The sequence below is a fragment of the Sciurus vulgaris genome, assembly GCF_902686455.1.
Source record: "Sciurus vulgaris genome assembly, chromosome: 11".
Lineage (NCBI taxonomy): Eukaryota > Metazoa > Chordata > Mammalia > Rodentia > Sciuridae > Sciurus > Sciurus vulgaris.
Window position 1 is genome coordinate 125,746,671 of NC_136472.1, and position 27,273 is coordinate 125,773,943.

Sequence of the window (27,273 nt, forward strand, 5' to 3'; positions counted from 1 at the left end):
ACATTTCTATTTTCACCCTCTCTGTCCACCCACATCGCCTAGTTATTGATTCTGGGGTGGGCATGTGACCTAACAAACCAGAGAATCTCAGGACTATTGTTTGAAAGGCTGGCAGAAGTTAAGTTTTCTTCTGGACAGTTTCCTGTGCAGTTGTAGAATAGGACCTGAGACTGTAGCATAAGACTCCCTCAGCCTGCTGATGAAGCAGCCACACCAGCAAGAACAAGAGGGTCATAGACACATCAACTAAAGACCTGATTGGAACCATGCCTAATCTCTACCCCTTCACCTTTAGACTTGTCCAGTTAGATAAGCCAATAAATACTATTGTCTAAATCAGTCTGGACAGTTATATTATTTACAGTCAAAAATATTCTAATGATACATGGGTTGTCTATAATTCTAATTATTTTATTTTATTTTATTATTTTATTTTTGGTGCTGGGGATCAAATCTAGGACTTCAAGCATGCTAGGCCACCAAGCTACATCTCTAGCCCTTGAATGCATTCTAAATGAGTTAATATGTATTCAAAAGCTTAAGCCAGGTGTGGTGGTACAAGCCTGTAATCCCAGCAGTTCGGGAAGCTGAGGCAGGAAGATGGAGAGTTCAAGGTCAGCCTCAGCAATTTAGTGAGGCCCTAAGCAACTTAGTGAGATCCTGTCTCAAAATAAAAAAATAAAAAAGGGCTGGGGATGTGTGACTCAGTAGTTGAGCACCCCTGGATTCAACTCCTGGTACCAAAAAACCCAAAAAACCCAAAAACAAGCTTAGAACAATGTCTGGCATGTAGTAAGTACTAATACCAGATAGTTGTAGTTATTATTATCAACAAAAGTGTATTGTAGGGCTGGGGAGATAGCTCAGTTGATAGAGTGCTTGCCTGTCAAGCTCAAGGCCCTGGGTTCAATCCCCAGCACCGCAAAAAAAAAAAAAAAAAGAAAAAAAAGAAAAAAGTGTATTATAAAATGAAGATTATAATGACTACCTAATTTGGTATTGCTGAAAAAGCAGAAAAACAAAAGAGAAGTGAATCCTTACTCTCTCCATTATAAAAGTAATACATATTCATTATAGAAAATTTAGAAAACACAGAAATACATTAACAAGTATGAAACAATTACTTAAAATTCCACTATGCAGAAAAAATAACATGTTGGCCTATTTTCTTCTAGTCTAATTTATATGCATAATTGAAATTATTTTATATATGTAATTTGCATTATAGTTTTTAAAAATTTATCATATCTCAAATGTGTTTTTCATTATTTATTTTCACTTGGATTATTTTCCTAGAATGGAGTCCTAGAAACCAAATAAGTAAGACTTTTGGTTCTTTTGAATATGAAATGATTAATGGATACAAAATAAATTTGAAAATTGAAAAACACTGTACAAGTATGAGCTATTTAACATTTTCTTTTCTTCCCCCAAACTTACTGTACCACCCCAAACAACTATCACTACCTACTGTCCTGTCTGTACTAAGTACTTATTATGTGCTGTGTGCTGAGCTAACACAAAAGCACTTTATCCATTATTCTATTTAGTCTTTATAAGACCCCTGCTAAAAAGGTGGTATTATCCTATTTTACAAAGAGAATATGGAGCTTTGATGAAATTAGAGTAGCTAAGGGCACATAGCCAGAAATAATAGAGCCAGGATCTAAACCCCTGAATTTCCCTGAATCTGAACTTCATGGTGCTATCTGCTATCCCACCCTAACTTCAACCAGCCTCCACCATTGTGCTGCGCCCTAGGCCCTTGTATTTCTTCTGTATTCCTCAAGTCATGAGGTGAGACAGTTTCTAACTCCTATGTCAACTCGCAGGACTACTTCCTCTTGCCTGATTCACACTCTTTCTGTATTGCCCCTAGATTATTGCAGTCATCTCCTGGTTTGGCACATCCCTAATCTAACCTCTAGTCAACAGAGTAATCTTTCTAAAATGCAAACCTAACCATCATTTAATGGTCTCCTATAGCTAGTAAAATATAGGACAGGGCTAAGGATGTAATTCAGTGGTAGATGCTTGCCTAGCATATGTGAAGCCCTGGATTGGATCTCCAGCATCAACAAAAAGCAAATAAGGGACAAAATCTTTGTCTCAGGATTCCTCTTTTCTCTTCCCACACAGATGTTTCTTTTCTGGACAGTGCATACTTAGCATGAAAAATATTGTGCTCAGTTTTGTAGTCCCCATTTTGATGGGTTGACTGACAAATTGGAAAGTATGTCTCTATATACATTCTTTTTTTTTTGGTACCATGGATTGAACACAGGGGCGCTTAACCACTGAACCACATCCCCAGCCTTTTTTTGAACATATATTTTATTTAGAGACAGGGTCTCACTGAGTTTCTTAGGGGTTCACTAAATTGTTGAGGCTGGCTTTGAACTCGTGAACCTCCTGCCTCAGCCTCCCAAGTTGCTGGAATTACAGGTGTGCATCACTGTGCCTGGCTCTATATACATTCTTCTTTTTTAAAAAATATTTTTAGTTACAGATTGACACAGTACCTTTATTTTATTTATTTATTATTTTTTTTTTTTGTGGTGCTGAGGATTAAACTAGTGCCTCACATGTGCTAGGCAAGCAATCTATCAACTGGACTACAACCCTAGCCCTGCTATATACATTCTTGATTATAAAAATTATTAGGATATCTGAAAACAATGTCACATGTAAAATGGTTTTTTAAATATATATTTTTTAGTTGCCAACGGATCTTCTGTTCAACTTTTTATTTACATGTTTTGCTGAGTTTCGAACCCAGGGCCTCACACATGCCAGGCAAGTGCTCTACCACTGAGCCACAACTCCAACCCCATAAGATGGTTTTTAAAAGGAGTATATTTACAGTAAAGAAATAATTTTGAGAGTGAGGAGGCTGAATAAAGAATGACAGTTATCTTCAAATATGTGAGGGAGAGCTGGACATCAATGGCAGACTCCTGTATTCTCACCCTCACCTACTTGGGAGACTGAGGTGGAGGATCACTTGAGTTTACCAGTTCCAGACAAGATTGGGCAACAGAGCAAGACCATGTCTCAAAAACAAAACAAAAAGACAAACAAAAGACAACAAAAATTATGCAAAATTGTTCAACTAAAAGACAAAATCTCTAGCCAATGGAGCTGTGAGTTTCTCTATCTTACCATTATAGACATTGTAGGTTAGTTTTTTCGTTCTGTTTTGTTTTTTTCTAGTGCAGCTGGGACTACAGATTTATAAAATCTCAGCTGGGTCTACAAAAGATATTATAGAAAGGACATGGCACAGAGTAGAAAGATGATCCAAATACTTTCAGACTCTTACACTTGTGGTATATCAGACTAATTCCACATCAGCTTTTCTGAAAAGCAAGTACCATGCAGAAATCACCAACATTAAGAACTTTTAGAGTAGGCAGTTCCCAGCACTGAAGTTTTTACTTATATTTTCTTCACTGAAGGCAGACAAAATCATTCCAAGAAAGAGCAAACAAAAGCACTAAAATATTGGCATTGCTATGAGTAGCTGAGAAAATAACCACAGCCCACAGGTGGAATAAACAAACTAAAGTGCAAGGAATGGGTTGGCTTCTTTCAAATAAGACTGAGGAACAACAGTAAATGAAAGAAGCTGAACAGGCTCACATACAATGACAACTGCTCCAAACATGCAAACATGATTTGCTGTCAGAAGTAGTTTTTCTGCAGAGTTAATGAACAGTAAGTTTCATGGCCACTCTGTTTTACAGTCTTTTCCAAGGCTTTGGTAGGAACCCTCTTAATCTTACATTATCTCTTTCTTTAAGAGAGCTCCCTAGATTGTCCTTACAAAACCTGCTTGCTTCAACACTGTAAACCAGTTTACCAGCAAAACAAAACTTGGTATGTGCATAGGGTGTTTAAAAGTTTTTTTTCCAAGCATTTGATTTCAGTCATGTTTCCATGTGTAGATTGTAATCAGTTCAAACCATATTATCTTTTTTTTTGTATCATGGAGTGACAGGAGTACTTGACCACTGAGTCACACACATCACCAGTCTTTTTTTTTTTTTTTTTGACAGGCTAATTTTTGAGGCTGACTTTGAACTTGCAAACCTCCTGCCTCAGCCTCCAGAGTTGCTGGGATTTTAAGTTTGAGCCACCATGCCTGGCTAGGACTTGATATTTTTCCCTACTTGACTTATTTGATAAATCCCTTAGTCTAAAGCAGCAGGAGGTAGTAAAAAAAAGACTATAAATTCAACTTGTTAAATCTTAATGATGCATTCACGTGATAAAGGTATGACTCACCTAAAGTTAAACCTGTTCTGTTCTAAGCAACTGCATTACTTCCCTCTGAAAAGTGATTCCACCTGCTTAGCATAGGTGCAGACAGAATACAGAAGCATTCTAGGCAGGAGAAAAAGATTGGACAGTTAGAGAACCTTCAAACTCCTGTTGAGTCACATTTTTAATTAGCAATAATCACACCTCAGAGAGACCTCATTGGCTACGATACTGACACTGTGCAAAACTGCAAGTCACATTTTTGGTTTGTTTGTTTGGTACTGAGTATTGAACCCTGTGGTGCTCTACCACTGAGCTACATCCCTAGCCCTTTTTATTTTTTTATTTTGAGAGAAGTCCTCACTAAATTAATGAGACTTGCCTCAAACATTTGGTCCTCCTGCCTCAGTTTCCAGAACCACTGGGATTTCAGGTTATGAGTCACATTTTTATGGTGGCGTCTCCATTTATTATTAAAAGCGTGATTTTGCCAGGTGCAGTGGTGCATACCTGTGATCCCAGTGGCTTGGGAGGCCAAGACAGGAGAATTGAAAGTTTAACACCAGCCTCACGAACTTATTGAGGTCCTTAGAAATTTAGTGAAACCATATCAAAAAAAATTTTTAAAAGGGGATTGGTGATGTAGCTCAATGGCAAAGCACCCCTGGGTTAAATCTCCAGTATCTCCCACAAAGAGTGATTTTTCAGAATATCACAGTCATAATAAAATGCAAGTAAAAGCTGGATGCAGTTGCACATGCTTATAAATCTCAGCTACTTGGGATGCTGAGGCAGAAGGATCACAAGTTCAAGACCAGTCTCAGAAATTTAAAAAAAAAAAAGTTTTTTTGAAGAGTTGGGGATGTAGCAGAGTGCCCTGGGTTCAATCCCCAGTGCTGCAATCAATCAATGTTTAAAAAATTTTTTAAAATGCAAGTTAGAAAAATGCCAAGTCATTGGTACATTTTTCATGCCTATTGAGGGATTTATCAGACTAATATTTTCTAATAGGAGACAGCTAATGGAGATGTGGTTAGAAGATCATCCACTTCTGAGTCAGAAAAGACAGGTTTCAATTTCCTTCTCTGCTAGAACTGGTTTTGTCTATTGATAAATTATTTAACCTCTCTGAGCCTCAGTTTCCTGATCTGTAAAATGGGAACCATGCTCATCTTAAAATTTCAAACATCTCTCTTGGTTTTCCAGTTTCTCTCCTTCTACCAGCATGTTCTTTTTTTTTTTCGGAGTTGATTTTTTTTTTTTTTAATTTGCTCTTTTTACCAGCACTTTCTTATTAATAGCAAACAAAACTCCATACTACACAGGAGGCACTGTTTTTGTTCCCTCTTTCAACAGGGAACAGCTTGGAAGAGATGACTAAATTGTTAGTTAGCCTCACTGAGGAGCCACTTAAATCTTTGTTTTCTGCAAGTAGCTTTTGTCTTTACAAAGAAATAACTAATGACTAAGTTCAATGGCCTTCAAGTTTAGTGGTCCTCTCTTTGTCCTCATGTTACTTTTCTAACTTCTTAAAAAAGTTATTTGGGATTGAATCCAGTGGAGCTCTACCATTGAGTTACACCCCAGGGTTTTTTAGTTTTTATTTTGAGGTAGAGTCTGCTAAGTTGTCTAGGCTAACCTCTTTTCCTTAGCCTCCGAAGCATCTGTGATTACAGTGTATGCCACTGTATGGTGACTTTTATAATTTTTTACTTTATTTTGTGATGATAAATATTGATTGAATGAAAAATAACAGGTCCTTTTAGTTTCTTTCTGCCTTTCTTGTTGCATTCTATACTGGCTATCTTTTTAAAAAATATTTTTTAGTTGTTAATGGATCTTTATTTTATTTATTTATCTATATGTGGTGCTGAGAATTGAACCCAGTGCCTCACGCATGCCATGCCAGGCAAGTGCTCTACCACTGAACCACAACCCCATCCCCATACACTAGCTATCTTATGGATTTAATTAATAAACTTTGTGTTGGTAACTCTTCATATTTTAATTCTGATTCCATTCTCTCTCTGAGCTTTTCCCCCAAGGAACTTCTAAGCATCTCATGCTGGAAATATTGCTGGAATTTCACGTTTTCACCTTCCACCCATCCCAATAATAATATTTTCCTTATTTCTGTCAATGGTATTTTTATCACCATGTTCTAGGCACCACTTTTGGACATTCAAGTTTCTTTTCATTCCTCCTCCCTTTCCTCCACTCTACTCCACTGATTCTCCAGGCCAGTGATAGGCCAAGACCACAGATTTTTACTTTTTCACCTGTCTCCTTTCTAAGCCTAATGCATCTCTCTCAGATCTGACGTACTGAATTTTTCCCCAAGATTATAGTAGATACTTAGCTGCCTCCTTACCTCCAGCCTCTAGTTAATTCCTCATGTAGTTATCACATTCATTCTTGCCAAAAAGTCAAAAATTATGTCCTTGTCTAGAGAGTTCTATGATTCCTTTCGGTGAACCCACCAGACTGTGCTATCCTAACCATGTATGATGAACTCTGTGTTCTAATTAAGTGAAATGTTTACACATTTGCTTACCCATTTCACATTTTTCCAGTCCCATGTTTTGCTTGCACCGTTTCTGCCATACTTCATGTTCTCTCCTGACACTACTTATGTATATCCTGTATATATTCCCATGAAATTTCACAAATCTCCTTTATGATCTTTATCTGAAGTCCTTACATAGGTATAAACAACTTCATCCTCCTCTGCACCACCTCCCAAAGCCTTCAGCTCTCCTTTTAGGCATTTATGACTTTCCACCTAGTTCTATCTTATGCATGCACAAGTTTCCTCCTCTCTAGTAGATTGTAAAGCTCATTTGATTATATGTTCATTCAGTGATTTTTTTTTTTTTTGATGCTGGGGATTAAACCCAGGGTCTCAACCATGCTAATCATATGTTCTATCACTGTGTTACATTCCCATTTCAGTAAATTTTTTTTTGAATGCCCACTAAGTACAAATACAATGCTAGATTGTGGAGGTAATAAAACACAGTTCCTCTCTTCAAGGGACTCATGATAAAAATAAATGATTCATACTTAATTTACAAATATTGTGATAGAGATGTGTACACAATGTTTTGGGAGCACAAAAGAGATGTTCCAAACTTATCCTGGAAGGGGAAGGAGAAGAGATGAAAATTCCCATAAGCAGATGAAAACCAAATCAAATCTTAGCTATGGACGCAGTCAAGCCTGAGCGGGAAAAAGGCAATCTGGATAGAATGAGGCAGATATTTCAAGACTACCAGTAACAGTCCAAGGTATATAACTGATTTACACTTCTTTCCCTTACTGCACAGGTTACACCTGTGTTAAACAGGACTGTTGTATTATTCTGATCTGTAATGAGAATAATAATACATCTTATCTAATTTAAAAGTTTTAAAATCATAGTCATTCCTACTATTCGTTGTTAAGTGTTCTTTCTGTAATGAAATGGTGGTGATAATAAGTCATGTCTTCATTTAATAAAAAAATTTTTAAGAGCTGGTGTCTCCGACTGGAGATGTAACTCGGTGGTAGAATGTCTGTCTGGTAGGTACAAGGTTCTGGATTCAATGGACAGCACTGAAAAAGAAAGAGGGAGTGGGTCTCTTATGTCGCCCAGGCTGGGTTTGAACTCCTGGGCTCTTACAAATCTACCTCAGCCTCCTGAGTAATTGGAATGACAGATTTACACCATCATGCCCTGCTAAATGTTTTTATTTAAAGAACTAAAAATATTGGTAATTTTTTTTTTCTGATCCTTTTTTTTTTTTTTTTTTTTTGCGGTGCTGGGGATGATCAAACCCAGGGCCTTGTGCATGTGAGGCAAGCGCTCTACCAACTGAGCTATACCCCCAGCCCCAAAATATTGGTAATTTTAAGTTAGTTATTCCAATTAAAAATGTTTTTCCTTGTCCATGATATCCAAGAATCAAGCAACCACTACTTTAGAGCAGCTGTTCTGAAAACTACCAGTGGGCTGGGGATGTAGTTGCCTAGTATGCTTAGAGCGCTCTGTTCAAGCCCCAGCACTACAAAAACCAAATCAAAAACAACAAAACTAATGGGAAGAGCTCTGAAAATATACACATATACTGATTCCCTTAGATAATCCCAGTCTTAGAGATTTAGGATTTCTAAGACTTTTTTTTTTTTTTTCAATATTTTTTTAGTTGTTGATGAACCTTTTATTTGTTTATTTATTTATTTATGCATGTATGTATGCATTTATTTATGGTATTGAGAATCAGATCCAGTACCTCACACATGCTGGGCAAGTGCTCTACCACAGAGCTCCAACACCAGCCAGAGACTGGGACTTTTAAAAATAAACTTCTTGTTGATTCTGAAAAAATCCTGATTTGGGAGCAACTATCTAGCCTGGTTTATGTCCCCCACCCCATGTCCCATATGTGCTGGATAAATGAATGAGAGGATGCTCTAATGTAATTACACAGACAGGAACATGAACTTTTTTATTTTTTATTTTTTTAGTTGTAATGGACACAATAACTTTTTTTAAAAAAAATTTATTTATTTTGATGCGGTGCTGAGGATCAAACCCAGTGCCTCACACGTGCTAGGCAAGCACTCTACTACTGAGCTGCAACCCCAGCCCATGAACTTTGTTTTTTTGCAACAAAGAAATGTACATATTGTAAATATACATGGAAGAACACTTTTTAGGAGAATGTCTGATTCTCAAGAAGATGGAAGGAACAGATGATGGCCTTTTACTTTTGTGCACAAAAGATAATAAAATAAAAAGAGCTCTCTTAAACCTTGATCACAGACAAGAATGTATTTGGGATGAAAAATTATTATTTAAGAATTTCAACACAAGTTTGCTCCCCACAGCGTCATTTAATAAAATAGATGAACATTTTCAAGCTTTGAATTTTGATGAATGGGACAATCAACACTTAACTAATAATCCTTTGGCTGGGTGCAGCAGCACATGCCTGTAATCCCAGCAGCTCAGGAGACTGAGGCAGGAGGACTGCAAGTTCAAAGGCAGCCTCAGCAACTTAGTAAGGTCTGAAGCAATTTAGTGAGACTCTGTCTCTAAATAAAAAATTAAAAAAGGGCTCAGTGGTTAAGTTCCATCCCTTGTGCTAAAACAAACAAACAAATAAGCAAAATTAATAATCCTTTGGTGACCTGAAAATGCAAATAGACTTCTTTTAGGTCCTATCTAATTTTACATTGGAAACTCCCTGAATCATATTCTTATTATTTCTTTATCCCCTCCTAAGAGATAGTAGAGGTCAGTCTTGAATTTACATTTCCCAAAGCCTTGATATCCAGGGTGGTTGCTCTGAATTCAGACAATTTCACCTGCTTTTCTCTGATAATTTAGAGTCATAGAAATTTAGAGATCCCCAAGTTAAAGTTTCTGATATTGTGGGTAAGGAAACAGGCCCACCAGCTCTCAACAGAACTGGGACTTACTGGTCACTTGATACTGTTTCCATATATACCCTTTTTTTTTTTTTGGTACTATGGATTGAACCCAAGGGTGCTTAGCCACTGAGTCACATCCCCAGCGCTTTTTGTTTTTTATTTTGAGACAAGGTCTTGCTGAGCTGCTTAGGGCCTTGGTAATTTGCTGAAGCTGGCTTTGAACTCACAATCCTCCTGCTTCAGCCTCCCCAGTCACTAGGATTACAGGTATGTGCCATCATCCCTGGCTCCATGTACACTTTCATATAAAATTGCATCTGATAATCCCAGAGCTCAGGAGGCTGAGGCAGGAGGATTGCAAATTCAAAGTCAACCTCAGTGACTTAGATAGGCCCTAGTTAACTCAGTGAGACCCTGTCTCAAAATAAGGGCTGGGGATAGGCTCAGTAGTAAATGATCCCCAGGTTCAATCCCTGGTACCAAAAATAATTGCATTTGGTTATCAATTGTTTTACCTTCTTCCATCATTTATATTTAAGTCTCTTCATGCTTTTCACTTTTATACATGCATTTCTTTCTTTCTCTCTCTTTCTTCCTCCTTCTCTCTCTATGTATTGAACCCAGGGCCTAGTCATAATAGGCAAGTTCTCTACCATATTCCCAGCCCTCATTTTTCTTTGAATCACCTAAACTGGTGAAATGAGATAGGCTTTAAGATTCACACTTGACAAGTAAGAGAGTTCCAAGTGATGAAGGAACAAGCCCATTGCACAAGTAACAAAATATCATGAACTAGGTAGCTTAAATCACAGGAATTTATTTCTTGCAGATCTGAAGGCTGAGAAGTCTAAGATTAAGTTGCCAATTTGGTTGCTTAGTGATGGCCCTCTTCCTGGATTGCAGATAGCTACCTTTTCACTCTGTCCTCACAAAGAAGAGAATGAAAGGGGGGGGGGGGGGGGACAAGTTCCCTAGTCTCTTCTTTCTTTCTTATAAAGGCCCTAATCCTATTATGAGGTCTCCCCCACCTCCAACAACTATTTAAATCTAATTATCTTCCTAAGAACCCACTTACAATTATCATCACATTGGGGATGAGGGTTTCAACATACAATTTGGGGGGAGGGGCAAAATTCAGACCTAAACTCAATCCAGTTCCAGAACTAGGACTAGTACCCAGGACAATTGGCTCAAAAACATTGAACACATATCTGTTGAGGCTTCCACTGTGAGGGACACTGCAGCATGACATAGCCAAGTATCCTCAGTGGCATGGGGCATGGAAATAACCACAGGAGCAAATGCCATAGTAGGAAATAATCCTCTGAGCATTCAGTTGTAATGATATCACATCTACCTGAGAACAGAAAAAGTGAAAATGTTTCCAATAGGTAAATATGAAGAAGGACACAGCAGGAGCATTGTTAGGAAGGGCTATGCAATGGAAAGGTGCTCATAGTCTTTGGGGAATGAGGCAGAGCCAGTTTAACCACAGGAACTGTTCAATGTAGGTGAGTGCTTCAGAATAATCCAGGGTTCTTCTCATTGCTCCACTCTGTCCACTCAGTGGATATTGTCTCTATGTCTACTGTCAGTTGCTGAGGGTAGAGACTTTGTTCTCTACTTATTTGGTTGAACCTGAAGAAGCTAGTCCAGATCTCTGCAGAAAGTGGTAGATAAATCACAGGCTACTGAAAGGACACACAGCCAGCAGAGCCCTGGTGATGGCCAGGCTGTGGTGCCAGTGCGAAATGGGGCAGCAGAACCTTTTCCCAGTGAGCAGAAATGCAGTGGAGCAAGAAAACAGAAGGCAATTTTCTTGCTAGTGATCTTAAAAGAAGAAAAAATGAACCAGGATCTTTTCCTAAAACACACGAGGAGGAAGGGGGCCTGGTCTTTCCGCTCAGCGTGGTCCTTGCACCACGAGTCTTCAGGCAAAGCAGCTATCCCTGGTTCCGACAGCCTCTAGGAAGGAAGGGTAAGGATGAGGCCCAAGGACTAGAGGTGAGCGGAGTGGAAATTCCTTTGGTTCAGGGGCGAGGAAAAGGAGAAGCAGACTGTGGGTGGGGAGGTAGGTAGGAGAGCGCGGGAGGCGGGCACGTACAGTTTGGGGGTTGACGGAGCAGGAAGGCTCCCTGCTTTAGTCCTCCCTCTGCCTCCAGGGTCCACCTCTGGTAAACTGCCCTGGACCCTTAATGGTTTATCCTGCTTTTAATAAAACCATTTTCAGAACCAAAAAGAGGGCGGTACCCAAAGGAATCTGAAAAAATATTCCGCAGGGGCGGGGAGTGTGCTTGAACGCGCAGGCTGCGCTGTGAACAGAAATCACCGCGCTGGTGCTGGAACAGCACCGAAGTGTTCCTCAGCACCAGCGGAGCGGAGGCCGGCGGACCACCCCGCGCACACCCCCGCGCCTCACGGCCTCAGGGTCCGAAGCGGGGGCGGGGCCGCCCGCGGTCGGGGGCGGGGCGGGCGGGGGCGCGCGCCGGGGCCTGCGGGAGGAGCAGGCTATACCATGCACTGATTGGGTCTGGAACGAACAAGGGGCGGTGTCTCGGGGGAGTTCTGCGGCCCAGCATTGGGTGCTGCAGAGGGAGGGCGTGGTTTTGTGAAGTCAGTTCCGGTTGGTGTAAAACCCCCGGGGCGGCGGCGAACCGGCTTCAGATGCTTCTGGGTCGCGGTGGGAAAACCATTCCAGTCCGTCGTGTGAGCTTGAGAGCCCAGTGCTAAAAGGACCCAGTGTGGGATGGCGGCCACCGGGACGGCGGCCGCCGCGGCCACGGGTAAACTCCTGATTCTGCTGCTGCTTGGGCTTACGGCACCCGCCGCGGCGCTGGCTGGCTACATTGAGGTGAGGACGAGGCGACCGCCCGAGCGCCGTCCTGGCGAGCTGTGGGGAGCGCGGCCTGCGGGCGGGCAGAGGGATCCGCGGCGGGCCGGGCAGGGGGCGTAGGCGCGGGGCTGGGGGTGGTCCGGCGCTGCGGCGGGTCTGGTGCGCCCTCCCCCGCCCGCCCCTGCTTGGCGCAGTGCTTAGCGCGGAGGTCGGACCGCCTCCGCCGCCGCAGAGGCCAAATGAAAGGCGTCGGGGCTGCGGGGCGCAGGGGGCGACAGGCCTCCTCGGTCGCCCCAGCCCCCCGCCTGCCCGCGGCACCGGCGCATCCTCCAGGGGACCCCGAGCCGCCCGGACGCCCGCCCCGCCCTCCCTTGGGACAATGCTTGCCTCTGCCGAGCGCCCTGCGGCCCCGCCGGCATTTGGGGGGCACTGGCCGCCGCCTCTCCGCAGCTCAGAGCTAGGCGGTCCGGGTTCCTTCGGGGGCGGCCCCACACACACCGGTTCACACTCTCACGGCGGAGGGCCTCTGGTCACGGGGCTCCCACCTGCCGACGGCAGGATAAGCCTTTGTTGGCCAGGTGGACTTGGCTGCGAGGTGCGGCTCCGCAGCCTCGGCTCTTGGCTGGCGGCCGCTGTGCCGGGCGCGGGGTGCCTGTGCTCCGCCCGCCGCCGCGGGAGCTGCGGGCCGGGAACCCGAGCCTTCCACCGCAGCCGTTTGCTCAAGTCTAATGAACCATGGAAAGCCCGTCTCAGGATCTGGTGTTGGCCTCTTTGGAGTGTGTGTGCGTGTGCGTGTGCGTGTGTGTTGGTGGGGTTCAGCCAGGGAACGAGGTACCCGTGAAGGCGTTGTCAGAACTCTATTTAAGTGGTACTTTTCCAGAGTCAGAATGTCAGGGAACGTGTGGCATCGGAAGTAACCCTGCAAACGCTTTTTCGCTGCTGGGTGGTGAAGTGGCCAGGCTCCCTAGTGGTTTGGGAGTGCGGGCCACTGGGAAAGGCAGAGTGGCCAGGGTCGGTGTGGCTTGGCGTTCTGCAGCGTGGTCTGCACCGAGAGCCATAGGAGCCTTCTGTTGTTGGAGGAGACGTGGGGCTTTATTTTTACGCTGTGTCCTCTCGAAATAGCGTTTCAACTGTTGGACTGGAATGTGTGTTTCTGTGTAGTTTATTCCTTGTGCCTGTTCGCTGTATTTCAGATTGCCGTTGGTGTCTGCGTGTTGAGCTGATTTCCGAGACGTGAGACAGGAGTTGACTAGGCATTGCCAGCGAACTGGTTAATAAAAACTCAATTTAGAATGTATTCACTTCTGTAGAATGTGTAAATATTTCCATGGCAAAAGAAATCTCCCTGATGGAATGGCTTAAAACGTTTGTATTCACCCTGTTTAAGCTTTTTGACTCTAAGGGGGTGGGAGATAAAGGATCTAAGTTTTTAGTAGAAATAGTTAATGTGTGATATACACAGGCTTTTAGATGAGGATTATTTCAGTCTCCACAAAGTGCTTAGTGCTGTCTCTGTGATCCCCATAAGATGTCTGATGAAAAACAACTACATGAGTAGAATGGGAGGGGAAGGGGAAAAAAAGGAATTTTGTACGCAAGATGGATCTTAACTAGTGGGTCAGGATGTCATACTCTTACCTCACTTTCCAGTGCTATGAGAGACTCCAGACGCTAATGAATTCATAACAAGGGATTTATCAACCTAAGAGTATTGGGGCTGGGCTCTTAAATGAATGGAGCTGTAGAATATCATGCTAAGCGAAATATGCCAGTCCTAAAAACCCAAAAGCCGAATGTTTTCTCTGATATGCAAATACTAATTCATAATGGGGGGTGACTAGGGAATGATAGAGTTACTTTAGATTAGGTAGTGGGGAGTGAAGGGAGGGGAGGTGGCAAGGGGGTAGGAAGAATAGTAGAATGAATCAGACATTATTACCCCATGTACATATGCTTTATGACTGGTGGTATTCTACATGTATAACCAGAAGAATGAGCAATTATACTCCGTTATAAGTGATGTATGAAAGTGCAGTCTACTGTCCAATAAAAAAATTTTTTAAAACATTGGTGCTGGGGTTGTAGCTGAGTGGTAGAGTGCTTGCTTAGTACTGGGTTCGATTCTTAGCACCACATAAAAATAAATAAGGGTATTATGTCCATTTGTAACTAAAAAATGTTTTTGAAATATTAACGTGCCTACGGAGAAAAAAAATTCAGAATTTGTTGTTGTGGATTAAATTTGTTGGCCACACTGTTCAATTTAAAAGTCTGACTAAACAAAAAATAAACATTTCTGCAAGATGCTTTGTAAATGCTAGTTTATGGAACTATTTTTGCCCACTTAACTAAGTAATCTTTATTCTTTTGTCAGACTGGCAGAATTTTATTCACATGTATATAATTTGGTTTTGTTTTTTTGCTGTCAGAGGAAGGATTGCTTAAGCCTTAATTTAGATGAGAATGGCCTAAATCAGGATGTCTTTGGGAAGGCCCTTATTGAGATTAGCCAAAGGGATTCTGGCCAAATCCCTGATCAAGTTGCTTGGCACAGAATTATTGATTGGCGAATCTTTAGTGTTGCTTGGTGTTGACTAAATTAATCTCTTACACCTGTTTAAAAAGACCCCCCCCCCCCCCCAGGGTCACTTCCTCTGTTAAATCCCAGACCTTCTCTTTTGTGCCTGCTCCTGTTTGGGAATCATGACAGTATTTGTGTTGAAACCTTGCATGCTATATACAATGGACATTTCAGGCTTTTGAGAGGCAGAACTTGTTTGTTCTGGCACATATGAAAATAAGAGGGCCACTTGATTGCCGATTTTCAGGAAACTTAAATTAGGCGCAAATGACAGTATGACAACTGAGGCACAGGAGAGAAGACTTTGTGTTGGTATTCTGAAAGGTAAAATAGGGAGTATCTAATTGTGCTTGGGAGAGGTAGGTTTGTAGTGTTTCTGTTATAACTATGTTTAAAAATCTGTTTTGGGGGCTGGGGATATAGCTCAGTTTGTAGAATGCTTGCCTCACAAGCACAAGGCCCTGGGTTCAAATCTTCAGCACCACAAAAAATAAAAAATTAAAATTAAAAAAATAAAAATTGTTGATAATAGAAGCCGTTTTATGAAATTCTCCTTTTGTAAGGAAATTTGTTTTATTCTCATCTAAGGCTGGACTTTCCCATAGTGTAGCTACTAGCTACGTGTGTGGGTATTGAGATAATTGTGGCTAGTGTGGCTGAGAAATGAATTTTTCATTTTACTTAAATTTTAACTTATTACATATAAAAACTGATTGGAAAACTTTTAGCTTTGAAACAATTTTGCCTTGTAAATCCAGTTTAACTGTACATTTATGAAGTCTAAATACAGATGGAATGTTTCCTACATAGTGTGACAAACTTAGCTTCTGAATTGAGATACACTATTAATTCTAAAATACCTGGGTTTGAAGACAGTATGAAAGTTGTAAAACAGCTCACATTTTATATTGATTACAGTTGAAATAATATTTTAGACATTTGGCTAAGTGTACTAAAATTAATTTCACCAGTTTCTTTTAGCTCTAATATGGCTACTAGGAAATTTAAAACCAAAAATTTAATTTACTTGGACAGTGCTGACTTAAAGTCTTGCATACTGTTGGTTCTGCATATGTTGTTGTTAGCACAGTTTTTGAATATGTTGCTATATTTTCTTGCTTGTAGTTGAGGTCCAGCATGATTTTAAGTATTTTTGTTAGAACAATTTTGAATATGCTGATTTTTTTCCGTTTTTTTTTTTTTTTTTTTTTTAGAAATAACTTTGAGCTTACAAAAAATTTTAAAAATGGTACAATTTTCGTACCACTATCTTCATTTACCATTAGTATTTCCTCTCTTCAGAATTTGCTTTCATAGGGTGCCAGGTGTAGCTCAGTGGTAGAGAGCTTGCTTAGCATTTGCTGGGCCCTGGATCACCACCCTAGCACAACCAAAAAAAGATTTAGTTTAACTTTCTATTATATTTACCTTATTTTTTGCTGAGTTCTTTGACAGTAAGTTGTATTCACTGTTACTTTGTCCCTTAGAACGTTACTGTGTATTTTCCAAGAACCAAGGACATTCTCTTACTTAACCTTAGTATGGCTATCAACCTAAGGAAATTTAACGTTGATAACTATACTTGAATTCAGTCTTCTGTCTGTATATCCACTTGTTAGTTGACCCAAAAGAGTCCTTTATAAGCATTTGAAAGCATGGTTATTTTTAAAACTGAAGAACTTTTGAATTCTTGGCAGTAATGTATGAAAGGTTATTTATTTTTTCCAAATACAAAAATCAGATTTTTAACTTATGTTGTTTTGACTTGGGGAAATTAAAACAAAAGACTCTTCTATTATTTACCCTTACTGAATTTTCAGGCTTTCCTGTTTTAGTTTTAGAATAACAGAAGAAAATTTGTATAGGTAATGCATACTCATTTGTAAAAACATTTAAAAAATACAGATAAATAATAAGAAATGAAAACCAACCCGAAATCATATCATCCAGGAAAATCTCACTATAAACATTTTGGTGCTATATGTCCTTCTGGATTTATCTTGTACAGAAAGAAATTTTATAAGAATAACACGACAATTATTAGTTTGAATTGTCATAAAATGAACTCCTGAAAGAAAAGAATCTTGTGTCAAAAAGTAGGGTAGGGCTGGGGATATAGCTCCGTTGGTAGAGTGCCTGCCTTGTAAGCACAAGGCCCTGGGTTCAATCCCCAACACTGCAAAAAAAAAAAAAAAAAAAAAAGTAGGGGTAAATCTTTGTATAATAATTGTAGTTGTTGTGGAGGAGCCAGTAGAGAGAGAATTCTAAATTGCCTGTAATTCAATTTTCATGAGTTGTTTTTTAGTGAGATAAACTAGATTACCTTTAAGCTTAATTAAATTTAGTATATTGTACCTTGATTTATGGCCTGAAATGGAAAGTGGATCATATAGTAGGTGCATTCAGATAGAAATGGGTTTCAGTCCTTTGTATTGAGTGCAACTAGTAATTGCTTTTAAGGGAGTTTTTCCTTGTAATTTTTCAAAGTATTTTATTATTTATTTATTTATTTGTTTATTTTGTGATGCTGAGGATTGAACTCCAGGACCTTGCACACACTAGGTAAACACTCCACGACTGAACCACAGCCCCAGTCCAAATCTTTGATTTCTTAATTCTTTGTAAACATAACTGTGATCTGTTTTTAAAATAGGAAGATGAGAAAATTAGCTGGTTTTTCTTTTGTTATTCATTCAAGTAGTATTATCTCTTTTATGGGGTTTGTGCTAGGTGCTGAAATAGTACAGAAGTAACAAAAAATACAGGTTGCTTTTTCCTCTAAGAAATGCCCTTGCATGTGATTTTCATTGTAGACATCTGGGATGTTCAGTTTCAAAAGCTTTCCAGGTGATTCTAATGTGCCAGTAAAGAAAACAACTCCAGTGAATAAGAAACACCAACAAAATTCATTTGGATACATTTTCTGTATAAGTCCCCAGCAGACTGTTTTTCCCCCCCCCCACCTAACAAGGGAGTTAGCAGAGGCCAAGGTTTGGGGGTCACACAGCTTGGCCAGGGCATGAACCTGTCCATCCTGAGTCCACTGCTCTTTCCTTTTTCTCTGTTGTTGTTTCATAATATTTGCCTTTTTGGTTGGAGGGTTTTTTTTTTTTTTTTTAATGTTTATCTTTTTCACTACTAAAAATCTTAATGTTGGCAGGGCATGGTGGCACACACCTGTAATCCCACCGATTCAGAAGGCTGAGAAAGGAGGATCACGGAGTTCAAAGCCAGCCTCAGCAACTGGGAGGCACTAAGCAACTCAGTGAGCCCCTGTCTCTAAATAAAATACAAAATAGGGCTGGGGTTGTGGCTTAATGGTTGAGTGCCCTTGAGTTAAATCCCTGGTTACCCCCTTCAAAATCTCCATGTGACTATTTCTTTAAAATATATCTTGAAGCTGGGCATGCAGGCACACGCCTGTGGCCTGTGATCCTAGCGGCTCCCAGGGGCTCGGAAGGCTGAGGCAGGAGGATTTCGAGTTCAAAGCCAGCCTTAGCAGCCTGGTGAGACCCTGAGCAACTTAGCAAGACCCTATCTCAAAATAAAAAATAAAAAGGACTGGGGATGAGGCTCAGTGGTTAAACCCCTTTGGGTTCAATCCCCCATATCAAAAAAATGATAACAGAACACACACACACACACACACACACACACCCATCACACATCACACACACAATGAACCAATATATATGAAATTTAACAATGACTCTGGAGGATGTAGACATCTTTTTCATTTTCCACTGATTAAAAAAGCTTTTGATGTCTTTTTGTGTAATGTGCAAGTTCTCTTTTTTCATCTTTGTATTCTGACAGTGATTTTAAAAGAAATTGACACATACCCCTTCCCATGGAGAGTTTTATAACAATCAGGGTATGGCATTATTTGGAAGAGAAAAGGCTAACAGCACCAGATTTATAATCAATCACTGGTCAATGACCAGCGGTCACTGGGACAAGATAGAGGTCCAGAAAAGAAGTTATTCAGTTTTTGGAGTGGGACTCGTATATGGTTAGTTATTGAGCAGCTTGTAATTACGTTTTCTACTCTGTCTTCCGGAGACTAACTCCCCCTGTGGTTGAAGAGAGACCACTGCATGCTGTGGAGAAAATGTCCAGAGGACCTGGGTGTGGTGACTCACTCCTGTAATCCCAGGGCTTGGGAGGCTGAGGCAGGAGGATCGCCAGTTTGAGGCCAGCCTCAGCAATTTATCAAGGTTCTATCTCAAAATAAAAAATGAAAATGGCTGGGGATGTAGCTTAGTGGTTAAATGTCCCTGTTTCAGTCCCTGGTACCCCCCCCCCCCCCCCCCACCCCCCCAAAAAAGAAAATGTCCAGAGGAAGAGGAGATAGTCTCTTCTCGCTTATCTCCTTTAGAGTGAAGCGACCTTTCTCAAAATTTACCTTCACAAGACCCCTAAAATGTCACTGGCCAGAATTATTATCATGAACTTCTAGTCAAATCAAGCCTCTGCAGGAGGGATTGGTACTACCTCAGTAGTCTTAAGATTCTCAAGATCTGCTTTCTAATGTAACAATGACCAGGAGCAGAAGGTGCAGCAGCCTTGAATTGAATTGGATGTTGAAAAGAGAACTGTGGATATTGATGTTAACAACTCAGTGTTATCACCAGTAAGTGGACATTCTCCATTTGGGAAGTTATATAACTGAGCTGGTTGAAAGAGAAGTTAATTTCTTTTTACTTGAAATTACCTGTGGGTTAAAAGTTACTGGTGAAATCAAGACTTCACAAGAGTCTTATGGAGATGTGTTATATTTGTGCCCTTCATTTTGCCATCTAGAACACATGGTTGGAAGAGTATGAATATTTTGACTGGGATGAACTATAAAAGAGATATTTAGTCTGGAATAGAAGAAAATGGGGGAATTTATTGGTGGTGGTAAAAACACATTTTTTTTCAAATATTTTATCTTTTTCTCTGGAAGGCTAACAAATGAACAGTTAGAAGCAGGATTTTTACCTGGAGAGATGAACTGATGGGACTTCTTTTATTTAATTATGAATACCCTATTTAATTATGAATAGCTCTAAATGTTTATACACTTAAAAATATATAGCAAACATCCAGTTTTGCTAAATTTAACACTTTGCTTTAGCCTTAAAACACAAATAAGTACAAATACAGAAATAAAACAAATAAAGGCTTTATTTGAACTTTTCAGAAGCAACTCTTACCTTGAGTGGGGAGTGTAGCATTCCCATTCATGTTTTCATGAATCTTGCTCAGGTTTGTATTACAGCTGTAGTAAATAATTTGTTTAGTGTTAAGTAAGCCCTTGAGTATTTTTGAGATTTTTAAAACTTAAAAGCACACAAAAAGAAAATAACTTCGTGTATTTTACCAAACAGTTGTCTGATCACCACCAAAGTCAAGAAAGAACATGGCCAGAATTTCTTTGCCCCCAGAAGTAACTATTACATTTTTATGGTAATAATTTCTTGCCTTTATAGTTTTCCACCCAAACTTCCTCACTAACCCTAGTTTTTCCTTTTTTTTTTTTTTAAACTTCATGTACATGAAAAAATTTCAGTATGTTCTCTCTGTGGCTTTCCTTTGCTCTCTTTTTCTTTTTTGGTATTAGGGATTGAACCCAAAGTCACTAGCTTGTACTCTACCACTGAACTACATCCCTGTCCCCTTACTGTCTTAATGATGTCTTTTGAAGAAGGTCTTAATTTCAGTGTCTCTTTCAGCTTTTACTTTATTAAAAAATTATAGTAGGTGCTTTTTATGTACTATTCAAAGAATCTTCTATCTCAAACACGTAAAAGTACTCTATATTGTCTTTTAGGAACTTTGTTCTTTTTTTGTTGTGAGGTGGTGAGGGTTGAACTTGGGGGCACTCAACCACTAAGCCACATCCCCAGCCCTATTTTGTATTTTATTTAGAGACAGGGTCTCACTGAGTTGCTTAGTAGCTCCTTGCTTTTGCTAGTGTTTTTTTTTTTTTTTTAATTTAGTTTTTCTAATCTTATGGCTATATACACCTTTTATTATAATTTGTTTTCTTAATTTTCTTTTTTGATATACATGGCAGTAGAGTATATTTTGACAAATTATACATACATGGTGTAAGAACCCAGAAAACCACACCAGACACAGGAATTGACATAAGAGGGTTTATTAAGCAAACAGAGTGTCTCCCTGCAGGGTAAGAGAAAAAATGAGAGGGAAAGAGAACGGGCACGTGCAAGAGAGAGTGTGAAAAGCGAGGAGGAGAGAGAAAGAAAGTGAGTAGGAGAGAGAAAGCATGAGAAAAGATGGCTGGAAGCTATCCTTAAGCAGTTGAATTCCACCAGGCTAACAGGGGACCAATAACGGAGGAGGACACTTGCAAGCTGACTGATGAACCAGTAGCTAGCTAGGATGTTCACAGACTGACAAGTAGTTGGGAGGCGGGGAAAATGACTGCAACGTAAAGGGTGGGGAAGCAGCTTTATATTATATTACACAAGGAGTATAAATTCCCATTCTTGGGGTTGTACATGATGTGGAGTTACGCTGGAAATGTATTCATATGTGAACATAGGAAAGTTATGTCCAGTTCATTCAACTGTCTTTAGGAACTTTGTTCCTGTGCCTTTTACATTTGGAGCTATCACTTACTTGAACTGATTTATTCATTTATTTATTTTGGTAGGTGTATGGTGAAGGTCTTTTTTTTTCCCCCTCTCGTTGTTTCATGTGGGTTTCCAGCCTATGCCATATGGATATCCAGTCTGCTTCATTTATTGTCAAGGTTGTTCTTTCCCTTCTGCTCTTCTCTGCCACCTTTATTGTAAATCAGTTATCTCTGAATCTTTTTTTTTTTTTTTTTCCAATACATTGCTCACTTTGTTTATCCTTGCACCAGGTACTATGGTTTTATATCTACTAGAACCAAGCTTTTTTCTTGGTTGTCTTCAGTAGTGTCATGGCTGTTTCTTAACCCATTTCTTTCTGTATAAATTTGCCACATTCCACCAAAAACAACTACCTGTTAGGACTCCCCCCCCCCCCCCCCCCGCCCCCCAACCCCATACCAGGGATTGAACCCAGGGGTGTTCTACCATTGAGTTTACAGCCCCAGTCTTTTTATATTTCATTTTGAGACAGAGTAACATTAAGTTGCCCAGGCTAGCCTGGAGCTTGTCATCCCTCTTGCTTCAGCCTCCTGAGTAGTTGGGATCATAGGCATGTACTACTGCACCAAGTACCCACTGGAATTTTGATTGGTATTGCATTGAGTCTGTAGTTCAAATAGAAAAAAATTGACATTTTCCCCTAATACTGAGTCTTCCAATCCAGGAAAATGGAATATACTTTCATTTAGGTCCTCTCTGTACTCAGTGTTGTAGTTTCTTTGCATAGAGATCTTAAACAGCCTTCGTTAGGTTTATTAGTAGGTTGTATTTTTGTTTGTTTTGGAGACAGTCTTGTTAAATTGCTTAAACTGGCCTTGAACTTCAAGTCCTCCTGCCTCTCAAGTAGCTGGGATTATTGGCATGTGTCACCACACCCAGCTTGGTTCTTGATTTTTTTAAAAATGACATTGTAAATGAAACCTTTAAGTTTTTTTTTTTTGTTTGTTTGTTTTTTTTTTTTTTTTGTTTTTTTTTGTTGGTTTGTATGGTTGTAGAAATGCAGTTGATACTTAAAATTTTGACCTTGTGTCCAGCAACCTGTTAAACTTGTGTACTAATTCTAATAATTTATCTGTAGCTTTGAATTTTTTTGAATGTATTCTGTGAGTTTTCCTTGCATTTAGTCATTGTAACTTTTTCTCACATTATTGCATTGACTAGGACTCTAGTAACATGTTCTCTGTATAGGTGTTATAGATTGAGGTGGTACAGCATCTTTGTCTAACTCCTGGTCTCAGAGGAAACTATCATTTATATGATACTTAAACATACCACCTTTTATCAGATAAAAAAGAACTCCTTTGTTCTAAGATTGCCAAAGATTTTCCCCTAACCCTGGTGCTAGAGATCATACTGAGTAAATGCTAGACAAGTGCTCTACCACTGAGCCACACCTCCCGTCTACTCTTTAATTTTGATAGTGCAATATAGTAAGCAATTTTGCATTCCTGAAATTAACCAAATTTTGTTTGCTAAGATTTTATTCAGGAATTTTGCCTCCGTGCCCCAAAGTGGGTTTGACCTATAATTTTTCTCTTGTTTATAATACACTTGTAAAGTTTTAGTTTCAAAGTTGCTGGTTGCATAAAAGTTTCGGCAGAGAGAGCATTGCCTTTTTAAAAATTCTCTAGAAATTTTATTTAAGATCAGCATTATCATATTTTTTTTTTTTTTTTTTTTTTTTTTTTTTTTTTAATGGCACTGGGGATTTGAACCCAGGGCCTTGTGCTTGCAAGGCAAGCACTCTACCAACTGAGCTATATCCCCAGCCTTCATATTCTTAAAAGTTTGGGGGAAATTTACCAGTGAAGCCATTTGGAATTTTCTTTATGGTAAGGTTTCTAATTATGGAGTCAGATCTTCTTTTGTCAGTTTTGAGAAGTGTGTCTAGTTGTTTATTTGGGCTAAGTTTTAATTTAATTTTGTAGTCCTGGGGATGGAACCTAGGGCCTTGCAAGTACTGTGCATGTCCTCTACCACTGAGCTACAACCTCATGCCCCATCTGACTTTATAAATTGATAGTGTCTAACTAATTAAAGTTGTTCATATTTTTATGTGGTGCTGAGGATTGAACCCAGTGCCTCATATAGTAGGCAGATGCTCTGCCACTGAGCTACAACCCCAGCCCCAAGAACTCACTGAAATTTTAAATGTCTACCCTCCTTTACCCCCAAAAGCCTTTCATACCCTGATTTTGGATTTGGACTATTACATAAACATTTTGAGTCATTGCATGGAGGTGTTGCTTTCCAGCCTGTGGCTGCATATTTGGAACTGTTGTTAGAGTATTTTACTAGATTTTACTCTCATTTTTATAAAAATGAATTTTTAAAAAAAGGAAAGTGCTTATTTTACTGACAAAAGATGCAGGGCTTGATTGAATTGATACATATTTGGTGTTTCCAGGTAGAAAGTCTTTGAACTTGGGTGAACACTCAGTGGATTCGGTTATGTATGAATTTTTATAAAATGTTTAAAAGATTTTCCCCCTAAAACACTAGGTGTAATTAAGATTTGACAAATTAGTTTGCTAATAGCAGAATCTCCAAATAACATGTATATCTCTGTAACTTCTCCATGTTTTCAGGGATACTTTTTAATTTTCCCCCAGTGATGGGGATTGAACCTATGAATTGAGCTGTATCCCCATCCCCTGGGAATACTCTATATATGAAAGTTAAGAATTGCCTATTTTGAGATTTATTTAATTGGACATGCATGTTTCTAATATTTCTTTAAAGAGTATGCATTGGATTTTTCCCCCAGTCCTTTCAGTTGACATTTAAAAGAACCTAGTAGTTGAAGACATTCCATGATAATTGGTTCATTCAAAGTTCTTCAGTGTCATTATTATTAGCAAACATTTATTAAGTTGCTATATGCAGGGCATTGTGACAGAACAGATAACTCCAAAACTGAAGGCATTATGGAGTTTCTAAGATGATGAATTCTTGAAGTTTTTTTGTTTTTGGAAAAATGACCACACTTTTCAGGTCTTTTAGTATAGATTATTTTAATCTAGCAGACTTGTTTTCTTATTGATTTATAGGACTTACTTCCAGATAGTTTATGTCAGCTACAAGAATAAAAATTCTGGGGACTGGGGTTGTGGCTCCGTGGCCAAGCATTTGCCTCATATGCGGGGGCACTGGGTTTAATCCTCAGCACCACATCACCACATAAATAAATAATAATAAAGGTATTGTGTCTAGCTACAAAAAAAAAAGGGAAGAAAGAAAGAATAAAAATTCTGTAAACCTGGGAGATGTGGGCGATATGGCCCTGGGTTTGATCCCCAACATGAAAAAAAAATTCTCTGAATTTAATAACTCAAAATCCAGATTCTTCTTGTTTCTTTAGTAAATCATGCATAAAATAAAATTTATCATTTTAACCATTAAAATTTTTTTGTTGTAAGAACACAATGTGAGATTATCATTTTAAAAAAATCTAAGTGCATAATATAATATTAACTAAAGGCACAGTGCTATATAGCAAATCTGTAGAATTTACTAATCTTACATAAATGAAACTTTTTAACCTATTGAATAGTAACTTCCTGTCCCCTTCTTCCTCCAGCCCAGCAGCCATAATTCTGTTTCTAAGAATTTGACTATTTTAAATAACACATGTAAGTGGAATCATGCAGTTATTTGTCCTTCTGTGATTGATTTATTCCCCTTAGCATAATGTTTTCCAGGTTCATTCGTGTCGTTGCAGATGGCATAATTTCCATTCTTTTTAAGACTGAATAATATGACATTTTATATATATGCCATGTATTCTTTATCCCTTCATCTGTTGGTCATTTGTTTCCATATCTTATAAAAATTGTAATTGACAGGATACAATCAATTTTAGTTTATGCTATGACTTTAGGTTAGTATTTGGTGAATTTTATTCACCTCTTCATTGTAATGCCTACTATATAATCAAAAATTGAGGTAGAGAATCTGCAGCCTGCAGACAGAATGTGTCTTGTCCTTATGTTTTATCTTGTCCTCACCATGTTGAGCTTTATTATATTTTAATTTCAAAGTGCATATTTCCATTTCCAAATAATATGGGCTTTTTTTAAAATAATTTTTTTTTTAGTTGTTGGTGGACCTTTATTTTTCATTTATTTTATTTATTTATTTATTTTGGTGCTGGGGATTGAACCCAGGGCCTTGTGCATGCGAGGCAAGCACTCTACCAACTGAGCTATATCCCCAGCCTTTATTTTTTATTTTACATGTGGTACTGAGAATCAAACTCAGTTCCTCACACATGCTAGGCAAGTACTTTACCAGTGAGCTACAACCCCAGCCATAATATGGGCTTTAATGTAAACAATTTTCCAGGAATTTTGAAGAAACTGGAAGATCTGACAGCAAGGGTCAGGTAGCAGTAGGCTTCCTTTAGTTGGCAGAGAGACCCTGTGGTCTTGTGAAGGGGAGTCCAAGTGTTCTTTGTCATTTTTTATATCTCCGTCTACGCTGTTCACTGTTTGTTACATATGAGCAGTTAAGTTTTTAGCCCTTGTTAAAAAGGAAGAAAAGAGAAAGGTGGTTTGAGTTCATTGCTTGAAATATTTATAGTAGTACCCCCTTATTTGTGAGGGATATGTTTTAAACGCTATCTTGTTTTTTCATATACATACTGATGATAAAGTTTAATTTATAATTAGACATTCTAAGAAATGAATGATAAGTAATACTAAAATAGAAAAATTGTAGCAATATACCACATTAAAAGTTACATAAATGTGGTTTCTCAGAATCTTACTGTAATGTGCTTACCCTTGTGATAATGTGAGAAGATACCTGAAGTATTTGGCATATTCAAATTGCCAGTGTTACTACTCTTATAATCTGGGGCCATTAAGTAAAACAAGGGATAAACATAAGTGTTGTGATACTGCAGCAGTTTGATAACAGAGACAGCTATTAAGTGACTAATGGGCAGGTAACGTATATAGAATGGTGGATACACCAGTCAAATAGATTATTCATATCCCAGAAGGGGCAGAATGAGATTTTCTCTTACAACTCAGAATGGTGCCCAATTGAAAATTTATAAATAATTTTTTTATGGAAGTTTCCATTTAATATTTTTAGAACACATTTGACTGTAACTGACACCATGGAAAATAAAACCTCACATAATATGGGATCACTGTATTACTTATAGTAAGAGAGTGTGTGTGTGTGCACGTGTATGAACATGAACACTATCAAACACAGGACACTGAACTATATATCTCTAGCCCTTTTCTGTTAAGTCAGTATCTTGATAACTTGTCCAGGCTGGCCTTGAACCTAAAATATTCCTGCCTCAGCCTCCCAAGGAACTGGGATTAGATGGGTGTGCCATTGTGCCCAACCCATAGCAAATTTTTAGTTGAACAAAAAAATATTCTAGGGGTTGGGGTTGTGGCTCAGTGGTAGAGCGCTTGCCTCATGTGTGTGAGGCACTGGGTTTGATTCTCAGCTCCCCATATAAATAAATGAATAAAATAAAGGTCTATCAACATCTAAAAAATTTTTTTGAA

General features: G+C 39.2%; 1 protein-coding gene across 4 annotated transcripts in view; it reads left to right on the forward strand.

The window, feature by feature from the left end:
- Positions 1 to 12,332: 12,332 nt before the first annotated feature.
- APLP2 (amyloid beta precursor like protein 2) overlaps positions 12,333 to 27,273 on the forward strand; it is a 62,202-nt gene continuing 47,261 nt past the window's right edge. For 3 of the 4 annotated variants that reach the window (XM_079102848.1, XM_079102850.1, XM_079102851.1), the window contains exon 1: positions 12,333 to 12,529. In XM_079102848.1, the coding sequence (XP_078958974.1) occupies positions 12,425 to 12,529 (105 nt within the window). In that variant the 5' untranslated portion in view covers positions 12,333 to 12,424. The remainder of the gene's footprint in view (positions 12,530 to 27,273) is intronic. The other variant, XM_079102849.1, reaches the window with a different exon arrangement.